Consider the following 22,214-nt stretch of genomic DNA (forward strand, 5'->3'; position numbering starts at 1 on the left):
GGTGGCCATGGCTAAGAACCAGCAGGAGTATTTAATCAATTGAAAGGTGGGTGGAAGAAAGTGTCTGGAGCATCACACTGCAAATGGAAACCTGAGCTCCAAATATTTGGTCCCGTGTGCTCTACTCAATTTTAGATGGAAACAGCTTCCACCTAGCCTAAGAAAATAAACCTAATTCACGTATCCCACATATTACCTGTGTACTGAGCACAGCAAACACTTCCAACAGCTGGATGAAAGTCAGAGTGAGCAGGCAATCTACCACAGTGCTCATTTAAGGATAACTGAAGCTCACAAAGCTGACCTGTACATGGAGAGCACAATGAATTCCCAAATATTAAGGATCCATGGAGAAAAAAAATGATAATCAGTTCTTCTATAGCGCATGTTTCCACTGTACCATTTGGGTAGAACGCTGTTGAGTTAGGAAGGGCTCTTTCCATAACAGTGTGTGGCAGGCTACATAAAATACAACTGAAATCAGTTGGTCGCATAGGAATTACCAGTTGAGTTCCCATGGGTGGGTGGCATCACATGGGTGGCATCAAAGTGTGAGGGCTATAATGTGAAGTTCAAGAGTATAAGTACTATGTTATAAGGGCCTGGAGTGTACATAAAATGCATATTCTAGTGTCAAGTTATAGGTAAAAGATTGCTTACTGCCATTTTTCAGATATTGACAGAAGAAAACATCTGGACTTGAAATGTGAGCAACAGCAGCTGAAAACTCTTCTCCTATATTCAAAGACAACATCTTCAGGTTATTTCTTTGCTCAATTGATTTCTCTTCTTCACCAGATTTATTCCTGATAGCTTCAAAATAACCTTTCCAAAAAAATACAAACATAATAAGAGACTCTGCATTCCATAAACATCTTAAAATAACTTTAGTCAACTCACAAAATAAAATAAAAAGATTTCTAAGATATTCTAATACCATTGGCATTTATTGAGCACAGAATACTGTACAAAGTCTTTAGGAGAGTTCAATAGAGAACACTAATATAGAATCTTGCCTTTAATTTTTACACTTAGGGAAATTCAACAAAATATAAATTTGACACCAGAAGCCTGTAACAAGTTTTACATAACCTAATTACCACTACATTTGGGATTATTCTGTTTGAAAGTTGAAACATACATTACACTGCAGAAGACAGAAAATGTGCAATACTTAAGTCTAAACAATACACAGATTTTGGAATCTCAGGGCTTCTATATATGGGCCCGATAATGATGTTCTTATTTATGTCAAGTGAGAACAGTGTCTAGGGCTGAGGAGCTGAGCTCAAGATCTCTCCCATAGAGCAGCAAGACTTTATTCCTGTTCTGAAGATTACACACAGGTAGGTCTGGCAGAGTCTCCAACTGGGCTTTCTGGGAGCAGACTGTTAACTTGAGGTCAGAGATTTCCGAGAGAGAGACTCTAGGTGGGAAGAGCAGGAGGAGAAGCCTGCCTTTCCACAGGAGGGCAGTGGGTCTGGGGGCTGGGCTGCTGACCTGGGCACTGGTGATCAGGCACAGAAGAGAAGGAAGGTATTAAATTCAGTTCAGAGGAGCAGAAGAAACTGAGACGCAAGGCTTTGGGCAGGTTGCCTGGGCTGTGAAGCTTATGTTTGGAAACTGAAGGCAGAAATGGTTGGAAGGGCAGATATATTAGGCTGTAGGGGAAGGAATTTATATGCCAGGAGGTGAGAAAGGTAACCAACACTGTGTATTTTAGATTCACAGACTTTCCAATTTCTCCTGTCACTAATCCTTACAGAAGCAGTGTGGCTTTAGTGGAAACAGCCCAGGCTCGAGAGTCAGAGGATGTGGGTTCTAATCCCAGCTCTGCCAATTGTCTGCTGTGTGACCTTGGGCAAGCCACTTAACTCTTCTGTGCTTCAGTTACCTCATCTGTAAAATGGGGATTCAGACTGTGAGCCCCACGTGGGACAACCTGATTACCCTGTATCTACCCCAGTGCTTAGAACAATGTTTGGCACATAGTAAACACTTAACAGATACCATAATTATTACAATTATTACTTATAAAAGGAAACCACTAACATCATGGGAGGAAGGCTAGTTTAGAAGCCATAATAAAAACATGATTTCAAAATAGAAACAAAATGTACCTTAAACATGAACTCAGCTAACAAAGAATAATGAAGAAGTCATTTTTTTCTTTTAGTTTGGAAGGAAACATCATAAATGTTTAGAGAATTCACACCACAAAAGTATTAGGGAGTCCTGTATTTGCTATATGAAGACGATTCTTCTCTCAGGCTTTTAAGTTAGCTTACATTATAAAACATTTTTAACCTGGTTACTCACTTTCATTTGAATTTTCTGACTTGATAATTTGCTCTTTTAGTCTCAAGCCATGCCCCAATTCCACAAGCACACAATCTAGGTGTTTTCCTAAAAAACACAAATAAATGCACACACCTTTAACTTAATAATACTTACTGATATTTGAAAAACTAATTAGTTCTAAAGAGATATTAAAATAACTACACTACCAGTTTAAGACACCTAAGATAATTTCATATCAACATTCAGACAACGCCTTAAACTATGTGAAATTACTGACTTCGTCAGAGGCACAAAAATAGGAAAAGAATTGAACACTATTATAAGAAGAGATGCATCAAGAATAAAGTCTCACTCTTAGCAAGACCAGGACATTACCTTAATGATGAATGAAAAATAAGTGAAGGGGTTTCCCAAAAATTCCATACAAAGAGCACCCCCTCTCCCCATCCCCACACACAAACACTCATCAGGAGACTACTTAACTTGGCAAGTGACGATAAAACACACACACACACACACATACACACACATATATACACGTAATATGTTCAGACTATCAACTTCAAATGCTGACAATGGAATCTGCAACAAAAAGGCTACCCTTCTGAAACATATACACAGAAAAAAACCACTGCACATTGGCGTGGAAGGGAAGTACTATAGAAGATCAGAGATTATCTGAAGGGTTTTACACATATGAAAATACAGATTTTTAAGTAATTATTCAAGATGACTTCAATGTTAGGATACAATCAATTAAGGTAACTTCTTTGGGGCACAGAGATTCAGTATATATTAATTTTTTCTAATCTTACCAGAAACCGGAAGGACAATATCCACTGCAAAAGAGATCATCTCTTCTTGCAGTATGTCGAGAATTTTCCCAGAACAATATTGTTCACCTATCAGTGGTTTTACTGTACTGATGCAATCGTTAGTCCAACCTCCTGCCGCTGGAATAACATTGGCGACACAACACTTTATGGCCTAGAAAGAGATGAAAATTTTAAACAAATACTTCTTACAAAAGTAACTATAATTTCTAAAGTAAGTGAATTGCTAAAGTTCTTTGAAAACCTTTGTGATATCTTAAACTTTGCGTTTTGCACTGAAGTTAAAAAAGCTAGTGTAATATTCAGTAGTAATAATAATAGCTATTAAGTGCTTACTGTGAAAGTTTATCATTCTGCAGAGCAAAATGGCTTATTTTTTTAACCAAGTACATTACTTTTGAATATTTTTGCATTTGTAGGGTGAGAGAGAGACTTGCACATTTCTAGAAAATCCTGAATATACTTATTCAGATCAAGGTGGAATTGGTCAAATTGCAAACAATACAAAGGTCAAGAATACAGATTTTACGACACAAAACTGCCTCAGAATCCAGAATTTAATTCAGGGATACATGAAACTCAATGCATGGGTACGCCAGCACATAGTAGATATTGACTCGTCAATTTCATAAAATCCCTAAACTCTTAAGTGATCTACTTTAGATTCAAGCACATCAAGAACAGTTGGTCAAAACTAAGATCTAAAAGTAAACAAAAGGCTACGATTACAGCATATTATGAATTTATATTTAACACTGAGAAATTACTCAAATGTACACAATTGTCCTCTACCAGCAATAACAAGTGCTACTTCATTAAATTCAACTGTCTACTCAGTTCTTCAGAAGCAGACTCTGCTTATGCTTCACTCCCCCTGCCGTCAGCTTTATGGTTATACTTCACTGTTATTTACCACTTCTGCAAGATAGTGGCAAAGCAATCTCAATATGACCAATTAGCTACTTAATGACAATTCTACTACAACTTTTGGTTAGAAATGAAGATAAAACATCTCATTTCTTCTGTTTTCAGCAACTGATGATTTTATAAAAGTGTTTTACTCACTGTTATTTTTAAAACTCTATAAGCCACCTATCCAACAAATTATATAGTTCATATAAAAAGGAAAAATTAAGAGCCCATTTTAATATGGATCCCAAGAATTTTGGGATTCCTTTAATGCTCTGTTGGGTAGCCCACCTTTTAAAAATCAAGTTCTCAAACTGTAAGCTCATTGTAGGCAGGGAACATGGTGCGCTACTTTCTTTTTACAGTACTTTCCCACGTACTTAGTACAAAGCTATACACATCGTAAGTGCTTGAAAAATACCACTGACTGACTGATAATCTACAGCTACCAATTCAAAAACTAAATGTTTACCCACACAGGGACTCAAATACAGTTGACTTTTTGAATGCAGAATTGGGTATCTAGTGACAGGGCAGAGGGTACAAAACAATTTCACAAATATGAATGTACATTAGTACACTACTTTGCACCAAATCACATTAAAATCAGTGATACATCTTATACTGCCAACCGCTCTAACTTTCTGTCACCAACAGATACTTACACAAGGAGGAAAGAGTTCAATATTTGTTTTCAACTGCTGAAGTCTACTGAATGGGATGACTTCACTATTTCCAAAATCAATATACAACACTTGGGCTTTTCCCTGAGGTACATCAACATCTTGTACTATTATTCTGTTCCAGGTCTGCAAGGAAATGAAAATTAAAACGTGCTACAAATGATTCCTGGTTTCTAATACCTAGTCCATCAACATTTAACTCTACGAGAAATGATTATCAAAATTTCACTTTTAATTGCAACCTACAACTTCATTTCTTATTTGATGAATCCTGGTGAGAGACAGCTTAAAAAACAACAAATACAAATAAGCAGAAACACCAAATTTCACAGTTTTATTATACAAATAAATAAAAAATAATTTAACAAAGTGGGAAAATTACTCAAGGATGTGTCACAGGTGAGAGTGTACTGTAAGGAAACTGAGAAACATATGTGGATGTAGAGAAAGAGTATGCTTTCTAAACACTGGTAAAATCTCTCCTGCCCCCTCTCAGTCCTTCTCCCCTCCTGCCCCTTCTTCAACTCTCCCATCTTTCCCAGCAGTATCTCTAGAGGTGATCTCCTGCCTTCTCCCAAAATCCACCCCCTCCCCCTGTGCATTCAACCCTGTTCCTTCCCCATTTTCAAAACACCCACCCCCTTCCTTCCTCTCTCCCTAAATGCCATCTTTAACTGTTAGCTCTCCAGTGTCTTCTTCCCCACTGCTTTCACACATGCCCATGTCTCCCCTATTCTAAAAAAACCCCTTGATCCCAACTCGCTCTTACCATTCCTCTTCAAACTCCTTGAGAGAGTTGTCTACACCCATTGTCTCAAGTTCCTCTCCTCCAATTCTATCCTTGACTCCCTCCAATCTGGTTTCCGTCCCCCTAACTCCACAGAAACTACCCTCTCAAAGGTCACCAATGATCTGCTTGCCAAACTATATATTATACATTCCTTATTTATTCACATTAATGTCTTTCTTCACCTCTAAACTGTAAGCTCATTATGGGGGAGAAATGTATCTGCTAATTCTATTGCACTGTACTCTCACAAGTGCTTAGTACAGTGCTCTGCACAGTGAGAGCTCAAAACGATTAAAATAATTCATTTTTTTAACAGAGAAACTTATAAAGAGATGCCTTTCATAACACCATTTCCTAAAACATTCTTTTTACTATTACTACATTTTATTTTAAGGTTACCTGATCTACAAAATACTTCGCAACGCAGACTTCTCCTTTAATAGGAATGTATTCTTCTTGAATTGCCGTATTTGTGTATGTTTCTCTCAAGCTCACCGAAAGTTTTCCAATATATTCTACAACTGCTGAAGAATAGATCTGCAGGTAAAATTCACCTGGGTGCTTGAATTCTGTAACAGTTCCCTTCCAACAACAAAAATAATCTATTAACCTTCAAATATTAGAAAAGGATGCAAGACCAGATTCTCTGGAACATTTGCAAAAATAAAACACAGACTATTCTAGAAGAAACACAAACAATATCCATGAATTACCAAGACAAATTGTTATTCACATCTAAATTTCAAGTCTATAAATTCAGTGAAGACACTCAAATAAAAGGGGAAATGCAGAAATTACTCTAGAAACAACTTGATACACTATATATAATGGTATTAAATACCTGAATTTCCATGGTCTTCCTGAGCCCTAGATTTGGCAAGTCTGAAAACATTATTTTCTTGCCAAGACCCACTACTTTAGTTGTAGTTTCAAGAGGAAAGTTTGCCTGTTAAGAAATGAGCACTGTTATTTGCATATAATATTCTATTCATTCATTCATTCAATCATATTTATTGAGTGCTTACTGTAAGCAAACCACTGTACTAAGCGCTTGGGAAAATTCAATATAACAACAAACAAATTCCTGCCCACAATGAACTCACAGGCTAGAGGGGGGGGGGCAGACATTAATATAAATAAATAGATAAATAAATTACAGATATATAAACACGTACTGTGGGGACGGGAGGGAAAATGAATGAAGGAGCATGTAAGAATGGCGCAGAAGGGAGTGGGAGAAGAGAAAAGGAGATCTTAGTCATGGAAGGCTTCTTGGAGGAGACGTGCCTTCAGTAAGGTTTTCAAGTGGGGGACAGAAATTATCTGTCTGGTATAAGGAGGGAGGGCGTTCCAGGCCAGAGGTAGGGTGTGGGCAAGAGGTCGGCGGCGAGATAGATAAGATCGAGGTACAGTGAGAAGGTTAGCATTAGAGGAATGAAATGTGTGGGCTGGGTTGTAATAGGAGAGTAGTTAGATGAGGTTGGAGGGGGCAAGGTGATTAAGTACTTTAAAGCCAATGGTGAGGAGTTTTCATTTGATGCAGAGATGGATGGGCAACCACTGGAGTTTCTTGAAGAGTGGGGAAGCATGTTCTGAATGTTTTGAAGGAAAATGATTCAGGCAGCAGAATGGAGTAAGGACTGGAGTGGGGCAAGACAGGAGGCAGGGAGGCCAGAATAATCAAGGTGGATAGGCTAAGTGCTTGCATTAACGTGGCAGTAGTTTGGGAGGAGAAGAAGGGGCAGATTTTGGCAATGTTGTGAAGGTAGAACTGACAGTATTTACTGATGGCTTGAATGTATGGGTGGAATGAGAGAGAGGAGTCAAGGATAATGTCAAGGTTAAGGGCCTGTGAGACAGGAAGGATAGTGGTGCCATCAACAGTTAGAGCAAAGTGAGCAGGACGACAGGGTTTGGCTGGGAAAATAAGTTCAACTTTAGCTATATTAAGTTGGAGGTGACAGGAGGACATCTAGGTAGGGATGTCTTGAAGGCAGGAGGAAATGTGAAACTGCAGAGAGGGAGAGAGAGATCAGGGCTGGAGATGTAGATTTGGATGTCATCAGCATAGAGATGGTAGTTGAAGCCATGGTCATTCAATCAATGGTATTGAGGGCATACTGTGGGCAGAGCACTGTACTAAGCACTTGGGAAAGAACAAAATAAGAGTTGGTAGACACGACTCCTGCTCACAAGGAGCTTAAAGTCTACAGCCCTGTGGAGCAGCGTGGCTCAGTGGCAAGAGCCCGTGCTTGGGAGTCAGAGGTCATGGGTTCTAATCCCAGCTCCGCCACTTGTCAGCTGTGTGACTTTGGGCAAGTCACTTCACTTCTCTGCCCCTCAGTTACCTCATCTACAAAATGGGGATGAAGACTGTGAGCCCCACGTGGGACAACCTGATCACCTTGTATCCTCCCCAGCGCTTAGAACAGTGCTTTGAACATAGTAAGCGCTTAACAAATGCCATTATTGTTATTATTATTATATCAAGAACCTTTGCATCAGATAGTGCTAGGGTAACTGGCTGTGGTGGAGAAACATCAGTGTATAGCTACATATGAGTACCGGGCCCCGCGACCCCACAGACAGACAGTTTAGAGAACCTAGAAATTACAAGGCTAATACCTAGAATTTAATGAGTCCGAGAAAATAAGGGAGGCACCCTTCCTTATACATAAGTTGCTTACCCATCCTCCTCTTCTATTAAATGAAATTTTAATAGGAGAAAAATAGTCTTACCTTCATATGAGAATAAACTAGCCTAATACATATATCCTAAAACACAGATCTATAGTCAAATTAAGTGTCATACCTCTCTTTTCATTTCCATTGTTTTAATTTCAGCCGGTAAGTTGCTTACATCTTCAGGCTTATGGAAACTGAAATAGAGTATTTCATTAAAATGTTAAAATAATGAGCTATTTAAAAGAGGGGTTAGAAGCTACCCTCACATTATCAATCCATTTTTATATTAAATGGCCCAAAATTAAAAACAAAGAATTCTGTTATATCTTAGTAGCTTTTTTCCACTGATAGGAATGCAGCAATGATAAAAATAACTGCTGGAGCGTAGGTGGCATAATGTCCGTTATTGTGCTACGTTCTTCTCAACTCCCAGTAACTGTCACCAGTGAAGATATTGGCTGTCCTTGTCAAGGCTTCTCTTCTTCCTGAGGGGACTCACGAGGAAGTGAACACAAGTTCATTGATAAGGGAATTTCTGTTTTTTTATGCTCCCTGGGAACAGAGCCACGTCGAAGCCAATTTTAAAAAATCAACAACTCTGCTTCTAAAATAGTGGTACAGTCTCACTAGAAGCAGAGTGGCCTAGTGGAAAAAGCATGGGCCTGGGTGTCAGAAGACCTGGGTTCTAATCCCAGCTCTGCCACTTGCCTGCTGTGTGACCCTGAGCAAGTCACTTCATCCCACTTAACTTCTCTGTGCCTCACTTCTCTTAGGCAAATTGGGGATTCATTCATTCAGTCATTCAATTGTATTTATTGAGCGCTGTGTGCACAGTACTGAACTAAGCGCTAGGAAAGTACAATACAGTAATAGAGACAACCCCTGGCCACAACGGGCTTACAGTCTAGAGGGTGGGGGGAGACAAACATCAAAGCAAGTAAACAGGCATCAATATAATTAAATAGAATTATAGATATATACATATAGACATAAGTGTCGTGAGCCCGTTGTTGGGTAGGGACCGTCTCTATATGTTGCCAACTTGTACTTCCCAAGTGCTTAGTACACTGCTCTGCACACAGTAAACGCTCAATAAATACGATTGAATGAATGAATGAATGTTGTGGGGCGGGGAAAGAGCAAAGAGAGCAAATCAAGGTGTCGTGGAAGTTGGGGGAGCTGAGGAAGAGGAAGCTTAGTCTGGATTCAATACCTGTTCTCTCTCCTACATTAAGCTATGAGCCCCATGTGAGACATGATTACCTTGTACCTATCCCAGTGCTTAGCACAGTGCCTGACACATAATAAGCGCTTAATACTGATTTTTTTCCCCACGAACAGATAGTTTTAAAATAAGAATTTTTATTTTTGTGTTTAAAATTGGGAGCAGGTTACAGGTTTGTTTTTTTAAAATCAAAAATAAATCTTCTAGACTTACTTTTGCTTATTAACTGGTTTGCATACAATGTTGTGTGCTGACCAATCTTCCCTCTGGCATGCTGCAGAACAGTAATATGTTTGTTTACACTGTGAGCATCTCAGTGATCCTAAGGAATGAATATATTCACACACAAGTTACCACATCTTAAAAAGCAAACTAGTTTTCAAAAGTCAGCATGATTTTCCTAGTTTAAGTGCAATCGATTTTTGATAAATATAGAGAAGATAGATGATCTTTATGATCAGATTTATGGTTCTTCTGTTAAAATTTAGGATACTTATGGATAAATACTATGGTATATCCTCTTAGGATTACTGCAAAGGACTTATATTAAGAGATGTGAAAAATTCCACTGCAAAATGGTTAAATAATTTTTTCAGCTCAGGGCCTTATTTTACTCTGAGCCAGTGGCTTGATTCATAAAGTGTACTCAAGACCCATTTATAAAAGCAAGAAAATGAAATTCCTGGTGCAAAGGAGAATCAACCTGCTATTAATAGATCCTGGTTGAATAATTTAACAGTGAACTTTCTAAAATACTAGCAGGATTGAACCCAGAAATTTGAGACATGAACACTCTTTGAACAATGGTCTCTTCACACTCTTCTGAGATACAACTCTAAATAGTACTATCTGAGTGACTCAATGACTTCAGGACATCTAAGAAAATGAAACTCAATACCCAACGGGATTTACACGTCAAACATCAAATTAACTGGTTAAATGAAAAAATAATGGCTTCAACTTAAAAAGTCTAGTTAGCAGGTCTAGGCTTCTTATAACAAGACCCATATTGATTCAATACTGTAGACATTTTCCTAGATTAACAAGTCATCAATTATAGCTTATTCTTAAGGTCATGTTTCTACAGTAATTAACATACTTGAGCTACACCACCAATAAGAGCAGCCGGAATATTGTTCCCAATTCTGTCTGCACCAGTCTGTCCCCTTTCTAAGCTCACATCTTTGATATGCTAAGACTACTAAGTAGTATTTAGGAAGATGGAATAGTGTATTCCATGGAATAGAGTAGATTTAATTTTATGCAGCAGCATAGCCTGGTGGATAGAGCACGAGCCTGGAAGTCAGTAGGACCTGGGTTCTAATTCTGGCTCTGCCATTTATCTGCTGGATGACCATGGGCAAGTCACTTCACTTCTCTGTGCCTCAGTTACCTCAACTGTAAAATAGGGATTGAGACTGTAAGGCCCAGGTGGGACAGGGACTCTGTCCACCCAGATCAGCTTGCATCTACCCCAGTGCTTAGAAAAGTGCTTGACACATAAAGTAAGCACTTAACAGATACCATCATTATTATTATTATTACAGATGTCTTCTAGTAGAAACTGGGGTTGTGCATTTAATACTCTCCAGGGATTAATTCTTTTGTATTTTAAATGCATAGTGAACTTGGAAATGCATGTACAGTATGAATTTAAACCTAAAAGGGTCTATCACTTACCATAAAGGCCACACTGATGGCAAGTAGTTGATTTAGATGGTACTGATGAGTTAAATAGTCTTGAATCATAGCACAAAGACAAAGGATTCCCACTGAATTTCTGAATCTCTTTTGATTGTGCTGGAGACAAGTTAGTACTAATATCCTTCAAAGAAAGAAAGAAAAAGAAATGTCAACCTTGGCTGTTTTTAAGTTTTTATGCTCTACTCAACTCGGTTATTAAGTCAGCTACTACTGCTGAAGTGTGAATCATGTTCCAACTTCATGTCATAGCAATAATTTCAATGGAAATTACTGAATTGAGGTATGTTCACCTGAGGCAAAATGCTTAACACCCTTGCCTATTTCATCATACTCGATTTTATCATAGTTGCAGAAACACAGAGCAGTGTTCAGTAAGGCCGAGGCAGAGGCAAGGAAGTGGTGCAGCATCACACCTTGACTGACACTGGGAGCGTGGAACCAACTGTTTCCTGCATCACACCAGCCTGCACCAACATATGGTTGTGTTACACCCAGAACTGACCAGAATGAATGCTCCTTAACACTTCGTGTTTTATCCAAATTGTTTAAAGAAAATGTGTGTTACAGCAGAAATGACTGTATGCTGTCAGCCAAACTTAGATAAATCTACCCTCAATTCTAAGACCTCTTATCCCACAAGGGAAAAATCTACCTTGAATGTTTAAAAATCAAGAAAAATGTGGTAACTCGCAATACTTACTTCTTTGGTTGTTAAACTCTTCCCAACACTTAATGATGAGTTTCCTAAAGAAGATAAAAAGACATTTGGGGGTATCTCCTCATAAAATGAAATTTATCATTAAAAAGTGTGATGTTGCCACTATATAATTCCACATCTACATTTTACTGTAAAGTTCTCATAGTTATATCTTGTACTCACTATTGTACTCATAATGTACTCATTATTGAGCTGGAGAAAGTTCACAGAAAAGCTACCGTTACGGAGATGGAGAAACTTCTAAAAGAGGACAGACTGCAAAAATACAAACTCTTCAGGCTGGTGAGACAAAGGGTAAGAAACCAGGAGGAATTGAGATCCTGCCCGGGGTTTTCACAGGGAAGCAGTAGAAAAGCTCTTCTAGGCTCCCCACCTAGGTGAGCCCTCCTCCTCCTCGGAGACCAGCCATTTATCCCCAGTCAACCTGGAGCTGCCTGGCTCCTGACTTGACCCCCTCTCCCCACGCCCTTCCCCAGACTCTCACCCAATTTGCCACAGTTTCTGATATTCCTTTCCCACAGTGTTGCTTTTGTTATGGAAAGAACATAAAACCAGTAGCAGGAGACCTGGGAAACAAAATGTCTGTTGCTACTGATATAGATATAGAGGGTGGTGAGTACCCACTCTCCAGCATTCAGATTCCCAGGGATTACACATCACTGGTATGGGGAATTCAAAAGATTTGACCTAGGTAGAGCAATCACTCAACAAGAGAAGAATCCAAAGAACAAGTTTCCCAGAAGATTTTCACTAGTCAAGGGGGTTATAGACTAGCAAGCCACCAACCTATCTTGTACTTCCCAGTCTCAGCTTTTCACTATGGCTCAGTCTCAACTCTCCTGTTTCGTCTCATACTCAGGTCCCCCGACCTGCAGAGGGCCATGCACTGTTTTCTAGGCCATGCCGGTTCCCTAATACTGATTGATTGATAAGGCAGAGCTATTTCCATGAGCTCCACTCACACATTGTCTTCTGTTCACCTAATTCATGCCCTCTTTTCTTATGGTATTTGTTAAGCACTTACTACACGCCAGGCACTGAATTAAGCCCTGAGGTAATCTGTCTGGACACAGTCCATGTCCCATATGGGGCTCACAGTCTTAATCCCCATTTTACAGATGAGGGAACTGAGGCACAGAGAAGTTAAGTGACTTGCCCATGGTCACACAGCAGACAAGTGGCAGAGCTGGGATAAGAACCCAGGTTCATGCTCTATTCACTAGGCCACGTTGCTTCTCCATCTGCCCACCACTCCAGCCAGGCAGTCAGCTTTTCATATTTAGCCTGTAAAACTTAATGTAATCTGAACTTCTAAATGAACTAAATCTAGGAGGGTAAAGAGCATATAGTTGAAAACATGCAGTCCTGAGAACATATATTAGGGAAAAAGTATTATCACATTGTTTTCAATCTGCTATGATTTGCATTTCTGAGTCAAACTCACCTTTTGTAATGCTGCTTATCATTCCACTGTGGGAAGTGGGGTTTGACGATCCTGAGCCACCTCCACGCTTAGCCAAATGCTGTTTGGCTTGTTCACAAAAAAATTTTCTGTTGAACATTCCAGTTGCCTTATTTCCATATGGAAACATGGAATTGGGATTTGTTCGAGGGCCTCTTAAACAGTCGTATAGAGGCTTGCCGTCATTACTCTTTGATTTAAACTGCTGTGTCATTTTGTTAGAAGTTGCTTCTTCTGAATTACTTGTGGACCTCTAATTGCACTTTAGAATAAAAAAAACCCTACTGGGTAAAATATTTAGACTGGCTCATTAAAAAGACAATTAAGTATCAGAGCTATCTTCACAAAGTTAAATCTTTGCTTTAAAAAGTACGAGGACACACATTTAGATAGTACAATAAGGTGATGCAGGTAAATTTGAATCTTCAGAATTTAAAAATAACGTAAAAATGAATCGTACCCTTTTCTAGTTAGACCGATTAGGTAATTCCAAAATCAAAAGTCTACTTTCAATATACACAAAGTACTGAGCAAAAACGCGAGGAAATAAACCCTAATTTTACTATTCCTAATAATTATTTCAATAACAGGACATAAGTAGTCTTACATAAGGGAGAAATATTGCTACAGATCAGGTTCAGATTAAATTCAGAAGAACTGTCAATGTTCAGATCAGATACCTTTTTCTAGATCCTTTCAGACCATGAAACTACTGAAAAGCTAACGTCCTCAAAGAATTGGCACTCAGTTCTGTATTCGATGTAGCCAAGAGCAAAGCTCCTCGCTTCCATAGGGGAGACACTTTGATCGCATAGATAAAAACACACAATGTGAGCGTTCCCACTGTCCCCAAACTACTTCAAGTGCCTATAAAACATGTCTAAACACCAGTTTCTACATGGTCTTTTCTTAGGTTACCTGACTCGATTGGATCCACGGCCAGCAGGTTCGTTTTACAAGTTCAATACAGTACGTCACCTATTGCAGACACCAGAAAAAGATTGGATTTCCATTAGTCGGCAGTAACTTTCTGCACAACAGGTTGTCGAGCCCGGAGAAACAACGGGCCCGGGGCTTTGCAAAAAAAGCAGAGGGGAGGCAAGCACCAGGGAGGCAGCTCCCCGGAGAAGCAGCGTGGCTCAGTGGAAAAAGCCCGGGCTTTGGAGTCGGAGGTCGTAGGTTCAAACCCCGGCTCTCCCAATTGTCAGCTGTGTGACTTTGGGCAAGTCACTTCACTTTTCTGGGCCTCAGTTAAGTCACCTGTAAAATGGGGATGAGGACTGTGAGCCCCCCGAGGGACAACCTGATCACCTTGTAACCCCCCCAGCGCTTAGAGCAGTGTTTTGCACATAGCAAGCGCTTAATAAATGCCATTATTATTATTATTATTAATAATAATAAAATGGTAACCGACCGGAGCGATCAGTTGCAAACGGCCAACGGGTGGTCGGGGGGAGGGGGCTGTCGGTGTCCCTCACTGACAGTGTCCGGGGAAACGAATTCATAAGGAATTCACAGGCCAGTTCGGACACGGTGAGGGAGTGTTGGGGGGCCCTGCCGCGGAGGATGCCGGGAACCCTTGCTAGGGCTGGCCAAAATTGGGGGGCCCTCCGGTCCTGGGCTGCCCCGTCCCTAATGTACCAGGTTCAATCGCCTTTTTCGGGAGCCCCCGGCCGTCCCCACAACCAGGCCCAGCCCCGCTCCTCGGGGAGAAGCGGAGGTCGTTTTCCAACCGTCGGGCCCGCACAGGGGCCCTCGATGACCCCGGGCCACCGGCCCCAACAAAACGTCTTCTACCGGTCGCCCGGGAGGCCCGCTCTGCGCCTGCGCACCCCGCGGCCGCGTGCAGGGCCCAGGCCTCGGAGCCAAGGCCAAACCCCTGACCCGCCCAGACTCCTCCCCACTTCCACCAGGCCCGCAGACAACCCGGGCAGCGACCCCGACCCAAATCATCATCATCGATCGTATTTATTGAGCGCTTACTGTGTGCAGAGCACTGTACTAAGCGCTTGGGAAGCACAAATTGGCAACATATAGAGACATTCCCTACCCAACAGTGGGCTCACAGTCTAAAATCGCCTCCTTCTGCCTGGCCCCTGCCTCGTTCATTCGTTCAGCCTGTTTACGGGGCGCTTACGGTGTGCAGAGCACTGTGCTAAAGATGTGGGAACAGTGCACGGACACATGCCCTGCCCAGAACGAGTTTACGGACTGGGGGGGAGGAGACAGACATCAAGACAAATAAATAAATGACAGATATGTCCGTTAGTGCTGTGGGGCTGGAAAGGGGCAAGAACAAAGGGAGCGGGAGAAGAGGAAAGGAGGGGCTCAGCCCGGGAAGGCCTTTTGGTATTCGACGATTTCATCATCCCTGTCAGGAGTCGAGGAAATTGCTCTACCTCTCTAAAATGCCGGCTCTTAGGCGTTTCTTAATGTTCGGTAACTTTTCCTGTCCCAGCTAATGCAAGACTGGGGCAAAATCTAGCCCTCCGAAAGCTGACTCTAAAAAGGCCGCTTTCCTCTAGAGTGTATCACGTCCGGCTCTCAGCCAGGTTTAGATGCAGTTTATTCATTCACTCGATTGTACCGATTGCACATCTTTTGTTTGCAGAGCATTTTACAAGACTCTTGGGAGAGTACAATGAACATAGGAGGCACCCCAAGTTAATAATGAAAGTAGGAAGACATTGGTGCCTGCCTCAGAAGTTTGCAAGCTAATGGGGGTTTCAAACAGAGAACAATTTTAAGAAAGAGTAGGTGGAAAAATTTAGTTAAAATTAATAAGTATGAAAAATGAGTAAAAGGAGTATGTCAATCAGTGTACGCAATATATAAATTCTGACGATAACTGTTTAAGCCTAGGTGTTTAAGTCTTTTATCAGCAATTAATGTGTATATTCAATTGGTTGAATTTTCAAGTTTCATTCTTATATATTTGCACTACTTGACTTCAAATTATGGTAGCTCTTAAGCACTTGCCATGTGCCAAGCTCAAGATCATAAAATCAAACATAGTCTCTGCCTCACACTGGCTCACAATCTAATGGGTGAGGAGAGCAGGTATCTTCCCCCCATTTTACAGATGAGGAAATTGTCTTTCCTCCTGCTCCCACTATGTGTAAAGAAATCTTGTTGGTCTGAATTCCTAATTTCATTGGAAACTCCTGGAAGGAGGGAATTTGTGTTTTGATTATGTTGAACTCTTCCAAATGCACTCTAGTGAATGCACTCTAGTGAATGCACTGAGTATTGTCACATGCCTAGTATGCCTGCACACAGTAGGAGCTCAATAAATATGGCTCATGATGATGACTATGAATTTGGGTATGACAGCTTGTCTTATTATATCTTTATCATTGGTATCTTTCTGTCATTCTCCCTGCTTTTGGATTATTCTCTATGTTACTTTTAAAATGTCTCTCATTCTTAGGTGCGTTTGTGTGTCTGTATTTAAAAGCACAGTAATATTCCAAATACACTAACACGTACAGGATACTTGGAATTTCTTTTCTTCATCAATAACATTGAAAACAGTAAACTAGGGTTCACCCATAAGGAAAGGAATCCTTTTTTAGCTTTTTTTGGTGCACGTATATGTTCTAGAAACTCCCGGAATTTAACGTTGACTGTGCAGTGAGTCACCTAAAGAATGCAGTCCTGAACTGACATAATAAACGCCTTTCATCTTGTGCTACACTTCACCACGCTCGTACATACCCTAATGACTTCCTTCGAAGCCTGTATTGTTATGAGGGAGGAGCTTGGTTGCTACTTTGCAATGCCGTTCCCTGAAAGGGGCATTAAACAGATCTCCCGTTTTCCCTGGCAACTCCTCCTGGAGAGCCGCTCTGCGGCAAGAAACAATCTTTCCTGGCTTACTAGCCTAATGCCAACACTAAGGCAGGGTGTGAGGGGAGGGAGGTTTAGTTTACGGATAATTTTCTACTTGCACCGGATGATTTAGGCAGGTCGGGGGGGGGGGGGGGGGACCATTTTCGAGATCGAGGCAAAGTTAGGATAACCTAAAAGGGGCGAACGCGGCTAAGGGGCGGGCGTCGGTTCCGCCGCTAATCTCTTCACCGTGCCTCGATCTCGCCTGTCCCGCCATCGACCCCCGGGCCTGGCATGCCCTCCCTCTGCCCATCCGCCAAGCTAGCTCTCTTCCTCCCTTCAAGGCCCTACTGAGAGCTCACCTCCTCCAGGAGGCCTTCCCAGAGTAAGCCCCTTCCTTCCTCTCCCCCTCGTCCCCCTCTCCATCCCCCCCATTTTACCTCCTTCCCTTCCCCACAGCACCTGTATATATGTTTGTACATATTTATTACTCTATTTATTTTACTTGTGCATATCTATTCTATTTATTTTATTTTGTTAGTATGTTTGGTTTTGTCTCCCCCTTTTAGACTGTGAGCCCACTATTGGGTAGGGACTGTCTCCATATGTTGCCAACTTGTACTTCCCAAGCGCTTAGTACAGTGCTCTGCACACCGTAAGCGCTCAATAAATACGATTGATGATGATGAAGGGAGACGGCCTGGCCATTGCGGCCAGGTTAGAGGAGGGCCTCAAGGTGCGCCCCTACGTCACGCCGCTTCCTCGGCGCTGATTGGCTGCTCTCCCTTCCCCTCCCCTCCTCCCCTCCCCTCCCCGCTGGAGCGGGGCCCGGCTCGGCCGCCATCTTTGTTGATGTGTCAGCTTTCTTGGGGCCGGGGGAGCCGCGCTCGCCCGCCCAGGGCCCCCGGACCCCGCCAGGCCGCCCGCCCGTCATGGAGGATTTGGCACGTTCGACGCCGCCGCCGTCGTCGTCCTAGCCGCGGGTAAGGCGGCCTGCTGGCTGGGGGAAGCGGGGGGGGGGGCCGCGCTGAGGAGAAGCTGAGGGGGACGGAGGGCTGGCTCTGAGGACAGGCTTGGTCGCGGCTGAGGGACACCCCCCCCTCCCCCGTATATATGTTTGTACATATTTATTACTCTATTTATTTTACTTGTACCTATCTATTCTATTTATTTTATTTTGTTATGGTTATGTTGTCTGTCTCCCCCTTCTAGACTGTGAGCCCACTGTTGGGTAGGGGCCGTCTCTGTATGTTACCAGCTTGTACATCCCTCTCTCCTCCTCGTCTACCTCTCCATCCCCCCATCTTACCTCCTTCCCTTCCCCACAGCACCTGTATATATGTTCGTACATATTTATTACTCTATTGATTTGTTTATTTTACTTGTACCTATCTATTCTATTTATTTTGTTTTGTTATGGTTATGTTGTCTGTCTCCCCCTTTTAGACTGTGAGCCCACTGTTGGGTAGGGGCCGTCTCTGTATGTTGCCAGCTTGTACAGCCCTCTCTCCTCCTCGTCCCCCTCTCCATACCCCCATCTTACCTCCTTCCCTTCCCCACAGCACCTGTATATATGTATATATGTTTGTACATATTTATTACTCTATTTATTTATTTATTTTACTTGTACCTAGCTATTCTATTTATTTTATTTTGTTAGTATGTCTGGTTATGTTGTCCGTCTCCCCCTTCTAGACTGTGAGCCCACTGTTGGGTAGGGGACGTCTCTGTATGTTGCCAGCTTGTACATCCCAAGCGCTTAGTACAGTGCTCTGCACACTGTAAGCGCTCAATAAACACGATTGATTGCCCAGGAGACGGTAGCGATGCCAGGCTCCGCACCTTGGCGGCACCCGCACATCGACTCATTTGTTACTCTATTTTACTTGTATATATCTATTCTATTTATTTTATTTTGTTAGTATGCTTGGTTTTGTTCTCTATCTCCCCCTTTTAGACTGTGAGCCCACTGTTGGGTAGGGACTGTCTCTATATGTTGCCAGCTTGTACATCCCAAGCGCTGAGTACAGTGCTCTGCACACAGTAAGCGCTCAATAAATACGATTGATCGATCGATTGATTGCCCAGGAGACGGTAGGGATGCCAGGCTCCGCACCTTGGCGGCACCCGCACATCGACTCATTTGTTACTCTATTTATTTTACTTGTACATATCTATTCTATTTATTTTATTTTGTTAGTGTGCTTGGTTTTGTTCTCTGTCTCCCCCTTTTAGACTGTGAGCCCACTGTTGGGTAGGGACTGTCTCTATATGTTGCCAACATGTACTTCCCAAGCGCTTAGTACAGTGCTCTGCACACAGTAAGCTCTCAATAAATACTATTGATGATGATGATGATGACTCCTCCAGCCTCCTCAGCTCCTCGCAGCCCCCTCCTCCTTCGGCCGGGGGGCCCCTTTGGCCGGCGTTATGTTGCCAATTTGAACTTCCCAAGCGCTTAGTACAGTGCTCTGCACACAGTAAGCGCTCAATAAATACGATTGATGATGATGATGATGAGGGAGGGCCTGGCCATCTTTCCCCGGCGCCAGGCCGCTAGGGCCGGGCACCATCTGAACGCCTGGAAAATTGGAGGGGGGGCGGTGCCCCTGAGGCCCGGGTGCACCCCACCCAGACCCCAAAAAGCGTGCAACTGCGAAGTGAATGGAAATATACATAGGATGGTATTTGTTAAGCGCTTACTCTGTGCGCTGAGGGGGATACAAGGTTATCAGGTTGTCCCACGTGGGGCTCACAGTCTTAATCCCCATTTGACAGATGAAGTCACTGAGGCACAGAGAAGTTAAGTATATAAGCGCTCAATAAATACGATTGAATAGAATGAATGAATGAATCACCTTATAGCCGCCCCAGCGCTTAGAACAGTGCTTGGCACATACCAAGTGCTTAACAAATGTCATTATTATTATTACTTATATTTACTATTCTATTTATTTTGTTAACGATGTGCGTATATAGCTTCTAGACTGTGAGCCCACTGTTGGGTAGGGACCGTCTCTATACGTTGCCAACTTGTACTTCCCAAGCGCCTAGTACAGTGCTCTGCACACAGTAAGCGCTCAATAAATACGATTGAATGAATGAATAACTTTAATTCTATTTTTTCTGATGGTTTTGACACCTGTCCACATGTTTTGTTCTGTCGTCCGTCTCCCCCTTCTAGACTGTGAGCCCGTTGTTGGGTAGAGACCGTCTCTTTATGTTGTCGACTTGTACTTCCCAAGCGCTTAGTACAGTGCTCTGCACACAGTAAGCGCTCAATAAATAGACTGAATGAATGAATGAGTATATATGATGGCGTTTATTAAGCCCTGCTATGTGCAAAGCATAGTTCTAAGCGCTGGGGAGGTTACAAGATGATCAGGTTGACCCACGAGGGGCTCACAATCTTAATCCCCATTTTACAGATGAGGTCACTGAGGCACAGAAAAGTTATATATATAATGATGGCATTTATTAAGCGCTAACTATGTGCAGAGCACTGTTCTAAGTGCTGGGGAGGTTACAAGGTGATCAGGTTGTCCCACGGGGTGGGGGGGCTCACAGTCTTAATCCCCATTTTACAGATGAAGTGACTGAGGCCTAGAGAAATTAAGTGACTTGCCCAAAGTCATACAGCTGACAATTGGCAGAGCTGGGATTTGAACCCATGACCTCTGACTCCAAAGCCCGTGCTCTTTGCACTGAGCCACGCTACTTATATGTATATAGAGAGATATTTTTCACTTTTAGAAGTACCGGCGGTCACAGTTGCATCTTCGTGTACCGTCTCTAGTGGCGACGTTTTGTGCCTCTGCCCCCTCCTACCCTGCAGCCCCTTCACCCTCTGAGTTGTTTAAGAAGCAGTTCTTGAGCTTGAGGACACAGTGTTTAGTGCCTCATCCGAGGGTAGCAGGGTGTTTTTGCGAAGCTGATTAACCTTTGGATTGATTCATTCAGTCGGATTTATTAAGCGCTTACTGTGTGCAGAGCACTGTACTAAGCGCTTGGGAAGTACAGGTCGGCAACATGGAGAGACGGTCCCCACCCAACAGTGGGCTCACAGTGTAGATGGCGGGGAGACAGACAACAAAACGAAACATGTAGACAGGTGTCAAAACCGTCAGAATAAATAGAATTATAGCTGTATGCACAGCATTAATAAAATAGAGTAGTAAATCTGTACAATTAAAATAGAGTACTAAAAATGTACAAATAGATACAAGGGCTGTGGGGAGGGGAATGAGGTAGGGCAGTGGAGGGCGGGTGGGGAGGAGGAGAGGAAAAGGTGGGCTCATTCTGGGAACGCCTCCTGGAGGAGGTGTGCTCTCAGTAGGATCAACACCAGAAGTGTGTGTGTGTGGTGGGGGGTCCCTGTAGTTTTCAGGTTTCATTGAACAGAAGCATTAGCTAAAATAAACATGGTGACCTTCACGTCACTGTCTAGTGGCAGATAGAGCAGTAAAATACTGTAGCCCTACATTCCAGACCCGTTTCCAACTAGATTTAATTGCACCATAGTATTGCCTTCTTAGGTTCATTTGGCTCTGAATTTGTGCTGTGGATGCCACGTTTTCACCTAACTATGATATATGTGAAAAAAAAAACTCTCAAACGTGTCACATTTGTATTAGAAATTAACTGAACTGCGGTGAAGGTTTTTTTCAGAAAAGTGTAAAATAAAGCAGTAAAAATGTTCTTGGTACTAGAGAAGCAGCGTGGCTCAGTGGAAAGCGCTTAGTACAGTGCTGTGCACACAGTAAGCGCTCAATAAATACGATTGATTGAAAGAGCACAGGCTTTGGAGTCATGGGTTTGAATCCTGCTCCGCCAATTGTCAGCTGTGTTACTTTGGGCAAGTCACTTAACTTCTCTAGGCCTCAGTTCCCTCATCTGTAAAATGGGGGATTAAGACTGTGAGCCCCCCGTGGGACAACCTGATCACCTTGTAACTTCCCCAGTGCCTAGAACAGTGCTTTGCACATAGTAAGCACTTAATAAATGCCATCATTATTAAAAGGATACTCTGTTAACTCAAGCATGTATTAACTGGTATCAGAGAGAACAATTCGC

At 42.3% G+C, this 22,214-nt stretch overlaps 2 protein-coding genes across 6 annotated transcripts in view; one reads left to right on the top strand and one right to left on the bottom strand.

Annotated features, from left to right (window-relative positions):
* Positions 1 to 15,080, bottom strand: part of TDRD1 (tudor domain containing 1) — a 32,533-nt gene extending 17,453 nt beyond the window's left edge. For 2 of the 5 annotated variants that reach the window (XM_038758276.1, XM_038758272.1), the window contains exons 1-14: positions 14,952 to 15,080; positions 14,229 to 14,288; positions 13,293 to 13,594; positions 11,831 to 11,874; positions 11,107 to 11,251; positions 9,640 to 9,748; positions 8,329 to 8,395; positions 6,358 to 6,462; positions 5,916 to 6,098; positions 4,709 to 4,852; positions 3,117 to 3,288; positions 2,320 to 2,406; positions 661 to 825; positions 197 to 304 (exon numbers count right to left, since the gene is read on the bottom strand). In XM_038758276.1, coding sequence (XP_038614204.1) covers positions 197 to 304; positions 661 to 825; positions 2,320 to 2,406; positions 3,117 to 3,288; positions 4,709 to 4,852; positions 5,916 to 6,098; positions 6,358 to 6,462; positions 8,329 to 8,395; positions 9,640 to 9,748; positions 11,107 to 11,251; positions 11,831 to 11,874; positions 13,293 to 13,524 — 1,561 coding nt within the window. In that variant the 5' untranslated portion in view covers positions 13,525 to 13,594; positions 14,229 to 14,288; positions 14,952 to 15,080. The remainder of the gene's footprint in view (positions 1 to 196; positions 305 to 660; positions 826 to 2,319; positions 2,407 to 3,116; positions 3,289 to 4,708; positions 4,853 to 5,915; positions 6,099 to 6,357; positions 6,463 to 8,328; positions 8,396 to 9,639; positions 9,749 to 11,106; positions 11,252 to 11,830; positions 11,875 to 13,292; positions 13,595 to 14,228; positions 14,289 to 14,951) is intronic. The other 3 variants (XM_038758274.1, XM_038758273.1, XM_038758275.1) reach the window with 3 other exon arrangements.
* A 2,936-nt stretch (positions 15,081 to 18,016) lies between these two features.
* The window catches only part of CCDC186 (coiled-coil domain containing 186), a 41,397-nt gene continuing 37,199 nt past the window's right edge, over positions 18,017 to 22,214 (top strand). The window contains exon 1 of the mRNA XM_038758571.1: positions 18,017 to 18,124. The gene's annotated coding sequence lies outside the window, so the exon portion shown is untranslated. The remainder of the gene's footprint in view (positions 18,125 to 22,214) is intronic.

The sequence above is a fragment of the Tachyglossus aculeatus genome, chromosome 16 (assembly GCF_015852505.1).
Source record: "Tachyglossus aculeatus isolate mTacAcu1 chromosome 16, mTacAcu1.pri, whole genome shotgun sequence".
Taxonomy (NCBI): Eukaryota; Metazoa; Chordata; class Mammalia; order Monotremata; family Tachyglossidae; genus Tachyglossus; species Tachyglossus aculeatus.